The following is a 6,097-nucleotide window of genomic DNA, read 5'->3' as shown; positions in this document are numbered from 1 at the left end:
AGACGTTCCAGGAGCCAAGAATACTCTCTTGGATCGTGGCTTGTCCTTGAAATCCGTCGAGCGAGCGAAGGAAGCGGATTGTCTTGGGGCCATGATTAACTACTGAAATATTTGCCGACAATATTCGCTTTTTACACCTTCTCTAAAACCTTCTTACCCTCTTTAAGCTTGGTTTTAAAATTTTCAACGAGATTTGCGTAATTATAAACATCTATACTGAGTTCTCTACGTGTGTAGGCTCTTTCAATTTTTAACTATTTTTTTAATTAAAGTGATAATTTTAAAATATTGACAAATAGTTATCAACTAACTAAATTCCCGGCCTCGTAAATGGAAACACAGTTTCCATGTAATATAGCCGAGGAAATCCTTTCGAGAACTCACTTGGACTCGCGTGGGTCTCCCCGTTTATGGGAGATCATGCGGCCAAGCTTTTTCAGAAAGGAAAGAGACTTTTCGCCGATGACGCCGGAAGTTTCGACGGCGATAGGAGTGAACAGATATCGTTCAGAGAGCTCCTTGTACTTTCCAATCTTCATCTCGGTTTTGCGAGAAACTGAGCCAGCCTCGACAGCTGAAGAAGGAAGGTTAAGCTCCGAGAAAGTGTCTGAACTTGTCGCATCCCATATCAGAGACTTGCCGAACTCAAACGGGAAAGTCGATAGGCCGTCGGGTCTGTTTCCGTCTCCCCTCGCAAGCCCAACGGGTTCAAGGATTGATGGAATTCCAGCGGCCGTGAGCCCCCTCTGAATAACGTCGTTAAGTGCTGCATGGCGTGGTGCGCGCCCTGCACTGCGACGACAGGAAAGGGGATGTAGACCAAAACGATCAATGACAGCACCACAACGACATTTGTGTATTTCGCAGATTTCCAATCCGAGACGCAATGATAATCCAATCCGTAGGCAATCTTTGTCTAATAGGTTACCGGTGGCAGGGACAGGGAGAGCATCCAGCCAGGTGGATTGAATCCAACCCAGAGGGTCGAAACGTACGTTGCATAGCGACTCTGCTCCGGACTTCAGAATATTTTCAATAACGGAAAGGAGATTTTGTTCGTGAAAACACTATTTTTTTTATAAATGATTTCAATTTTTAACTATTTTTTTTGTTTTGTTAATAACAAAAAATTTTTGCACGTTTAACATTAATTTTTTGTGGTACATTTGTACCCCTGTCATAATTCACGGAGAACAAAACAATTTTTGGATGAGAAAAAAATTGAATTATTAAATTGGGCACCACAATCACCAGATTTGAACCCAATTGAACATGTGTGGAGCTACATAAAGGAAGAATTGAGTAAAAAAATGCTGCATAGTAAAAAGGATTTATGCAAAAATATTATAAAAATTTGGGACGAAATACCAATGGAATTTGTGAGAAAATTAACTGAAAACATGGCAAGAAGAAGCATTGAGCATTATAAGGCACATGGAGGACACATTAATAATTAATCATTTGACTTTTTGTCTAATCCGGTTTTTTTTTACACAGAAAAAATTTAATATAGTCAGTTTAGCTGTACAAAAAGATTATTGAAAAATTATAAAAAGAAAAGTTACGAAGATTATCATTATAAATTAAATAAAAATCTAAAATTAAAAACAGAATATCAAAAAAATTAAGCATTCGAAAATCCGGTTTTTTATTACATGGGGTGTATATGCCTAGCAAGAAAAAAATTAATAAAAAAATCGATAACTCGCGACATTTTCAATCAAAATGGACTGAAACCTTTGCATTCACGTCTAATTCAGAACAACTACCGAAATGTCTCATTTGCCAGGAAACTTTGAATCAAAATAAAAAGTCAAATTTAGAGAGACACTTTAACACAAAACACTCAAATTTCGCCAAAAAATATCCAATTGGTGATTCCCGAAAGAAAGCTGTAGAAGAACTTACAAAGAACAATCAGTTCGAGAATTCTGCTTTTAAATGTTGGTCTGACAATGCCAGGACTGCAAATATTGCCAGTTTTTTGATAAGCCACGACATCGCAAAAAGGGGAAACCATTTATTGATGGGGAATTTATAAAGGCATGTTTCATTAAAACCTCTGAAGAACTTTTTCACGATTTTTACAATAAGGCAGAAATCGTGAATAAGATAATGAATACAGTGGGCGCAAAAAAAATCCGGTTTTCTAATTTCTCTATTTTTTTATATTGTGCGATATAATATTTTTTTTTAATCTTAAATTTTAGTGAAAAGTAACTCTTATTTTTTTATTTTGATTATTTTCATTATTTTTTTCAAGAGATATTTCCAATTTAAATTTACAATGCGCAAAAAAAACCCGGTTTTTTAAAAAAATGTCAAATTAATATTTAATATGCCGTCCTTTAGCCATAAAAACATCGTACACCCTTCTCGGCATGCTGTTTATGAGTTTCTGTATTAGATCTTTCGGCATATTTTCCCAAATTTCGATAATTTTATCTTTCAGCTCATGCATATTTTTTGGAGGATTTTCGTACAATTTACTTTTAATATATGCCCAAAGATGTTCTATTGGATTTAAATCTGGCGATTGCGGTGCCCAATCCAATAGTTTGACGCTTCTTTCGGCAAAGAAATCTTTCGTGATCTTTGATGTGTGTGGAGGAGCCATGTCTTGTTGGAATATGAATTCATTCAAGCACATTTTCGCAGCGGACTCCCACAGATTATTTGATAATATGTTCACATAAGTTGCTGAGTTCATAGTTCCATTTATAAATACTAGATTGCCTACTCCATAATACCCGAAACATCCCCACACCATTATTTTTCCCCCTCCAAATTTAACAGTTGGAGATAAGTGCGATTTTTCTAGACGTGTGTTGTTTTTCCTATAACAAAATTCCTTTTTTTTGTGATTAAAAATTTCGAAACAGCATTCATCACTAAAAATAGTTGATTTCCATGACGTCATATTCAGTGCGATAAATTTTTTTGACAAGGAATATCGTTTTTCGATATTAATTTTAGACAGATACGGTTTTTTTTGACACACACGTGAATATATTTCCTTTTGTTTCAGATAATTCCCAATTGTTCGTTTTGAGACGATTTTTCCTGTCAAAGAATGAAGATCCTTTGACAGGCAACGGGAAGATTTTTTCGGATTGTCAGAAACAAGCGTCAATAAAGTATTTATATCATCATTATTTAATGTCCTAGGTCTTCCAGAACCGGACAGTCTCTGTGTTGTTCCATATTTTTTGTATTTACGTATGTAATCTCCCACTGTTGATCTGGGAATTTCTACTTCTTCTGAAATTTGTTTATATGTCCAATTAAGGAAATAAAGTTGAATAATTTGTCCTTTCACAATTTCTGAAATACACGACATCCAACAACAACAAAAATGACAACAATTTCAAATTTTTAAGAATAAAAGACTCAATAATTAAAAAACCGAGTTTTTTTTGCGCATTTTAAAATTAAATTCAAGATATCTCTATGAAAAATAAAAAAATACTTAAAATTAAAAACATACTCGATTTACATTTCAAAATGATACTAAATTAAAAAAAAATATATAAAATTTATATTGAAAAATTCGAAAAATAAGAAAACCGGATTTTTTTTGCGCCCACTGTATATACCTTTATCTGCGAAAATAGTAGCCGACAGGACTTTTAAGGTGTCTACGAATGTATCTGTTCAACAAGTTTCTGACATGAAATTGTCTAATTCAATTTCAATAGCAATAGATGAATCATGTGATATAAATGACATTGCACAAGTATCATTGTTCATGTCATACTTAGGTGTCTTTGTTTGTTCGTGATGTGTCTCGAGGTTTCCTGAGGCAAGAACTTTTGGCATTATTGCCTCTAAAGGGTCAAACCCGTGGTGAAGATCTTGTTGGCGCAGTCGTAGAATATTTTGAAACGAATTATATTCCTCTTAATAAAATCGTTTCAATTTCAACTGACGGTGCTGCAAGCATGCTGGGATCGAGAAAGTAATTTATAACTTTAATTAAAAGGAGAATTGATAATGAAGTGATTACTCTACATTGTATTATCCACCAAGAAGCACTATCTGCGCAAACGTTTCCGAAAGAAATTTTAGAAGTGATGGAATTGGTCATAAAGATTACTAACTTCATTATATTAAGAGTAATATATTATTTATCATATTTAAATCGGAAATCTCTTGGGAGAGGACTTGCTTCAGTCTCTTTCAGAAGTGAACTGATACTTTTCCAGTTCATGAAAAGTTTAGAAAGACAGTCGACAGTATGCTTACGGAGATCGGGAATCCTGCGTGTGATACAAATAAATAAATGGCATATGGCCACAATTGCAGGATTTCTCGCCTCCAAGTATGCAATTCTCGACATGGAGAATTTGGGTGTTGAATTTATCAAAGATGCTCAAAGAAAATATTTGCTTAAGAACATCAATTGTAAAATGCTACATTCGGTTCTATTCAAATGCATGGACGAACAAAATGTTGATCTAGCCACATCCTCAGAGTGGTTATTTAAAGGAAATAATGGTCCACGGAGTGAAGCATTGTACTGCCTCTTACAGGATAGGAATTTGTTCTTCACATCCATGGGATCTTTATGCAGTCACTGCAAAAAATGCAAGAAAACAGTTGATCATTTGGCTACGCAGTGTGGGAAGATGTTAAACAGTGATTATCTGCGGAGACACAATGAAGTTGTGAAGTGCATTCACCTTCATTTGTGTCGGACCTACGGTATTAAGAGAGGAAGCAAATTAAAGACTCATTCTGTTCAGTCCATATTATCGACGCAGAATGTTGAAATCAGAGTCGATATGTCAATCATGACGGAAACTAAAGTTTAATCCAACAAACCAGATATCTTCGTGTATGACAAAACCAAACAAGAGATAACCTTAATTGAAGTTGGCATCACATCACAAGATCGCCTCAAACAAGTCGAAATCGAGAAATTTCATAAATATGATCTGCTCGCAAACGAACTTTCGATACTTTATGATGCAAAGGTAAAGATTATCCTGGTTGTCTTGACCTGGGACGGTGTTGTTTCGAGATATTTCAAAAACTATATGGACAAATTATCGATCGAAAAAGCCACAAGAACTTATATTCAATCTGTTGTTTTAAAAAGGACTCTAGAAAGCATGGTAGTTGAACACAGACATGGAGTGAGAGTATCTGCCGAAGAATACGCCTCTGCTGCTTACCAGCTTGCAGAAGTGGCATGCTGCCGTGACACGCCGGTGAAAGATATGAGGCAAATAGAAAATCTATCTGACTGGGAGATAGAGAGTGAGGAGGAACTGGTTGCAAGCTCTTCTCCTAAAAGGAGGAGAGAGATTCCAATAATCGGGACTGAGAATCTAAATTAAATAGTCTAGCTTAAGTTAAATTTTGTTTCTTTTAATAAAATGGCTATTAATTCCTTACTGAACTTTTCGGAATATTGAATTGTCTGCAAATTTGGTTGTAACTTTTTTTCTTAGTGAAACTTGACAATCATCTGTTTTAGCTCAAAAAAATATTCCTTCCGATTTTCCATAAAGTAGTGCTAAAAACGGCTGAATGCGTTATTAAGTAATAACAAAGCTTTTGTGAAGAAAAACTTAAAAGAAATAATCTGACAGAATGACATTCTCTTATCATATGCACTTAAACTAAAACTGTAGATATAAAAGTGCCAACACTTTTTGACCCCTCAATAACGCTAAAAATTAAAAAAAGTTGTTTTTTCTTTGCCAATTATCAATATTTTGAGGATTTAAAATTATTTTCTAAATCAGAATCTTTTGAATTTTTCAAAAAAAATAATTAAAAGTCAAAATACTTCATATTTTATGGGTAAAAACGTAAAATACTAAAATTGATTAAGTCGTTCCATGACTTTTTGGGCCCACTGTAAATAAGGTTTGTGGTGATAGATTGTGATTTTTAATTTTACGAATTAGAGATTGCTTCTCTTAAGGCAGAAATAAAGGACAATTCCCTTTATATAAATGACGAGCGATATCGGTTGTTTATTTGATTTATTTCCTAGCGAAATGACCCAAGAACGGGAAGATTTGGCTGAAAAAATTTAAAAGACAAAATTCAAATACAGAAAATGAATCTCCGCAACCCAGAAAAG

General features: G+C 34.5%; 1 protein-coding gene across 1 annotated transcript; it reads left to right on the top strand.

Moving 5' to 3' along the window:
- Positions 1-4,073: 4,073 nt before the first annotated feature.
- LOC115229746 lies at positions 4,074-4,814 on the top strand. The gene has a single exon (XM_029800052.1). The coding sequence runs from the start codon at positions 4,074-4,076 to the stop codon at positions 4,812-4,814; it is 741 nt and encodes a 246-aa protein (XP_029655912.1).
- The last annotated feature ends 1,283 nt before the right edge of the window (positions 4,815-6,097 follow it).

This window comes from Octopus sinensis, unplaced genomic scaffold, assembly GCF_006345805.1.
Source record: "Octopus sinensis unplaced genomic scaffold, ASM634580v1 Contig13644, whole genome shotgun sequence".
In the NCBI taxonomy this organism is placed as follows: domain Eukaryota; kingdom Metazoa; phylum Mollusca; class Cephalopoda; order Octopoda; family Octopodidae; genus Octopus; species Octopus sinensis.
This window is presented reverse-complemented; position numbering and strand designations above follow the sequence as displayed.

Excerpts from the sequence above, each read along its gene's own strand:
- LOC115229746 (XM_029800052.1), top strand. The coding sequence starts at position 4,074 with ATGGAATTGGTCATAAAGATTACTAACTTCATTATATTAAGAGTAATA.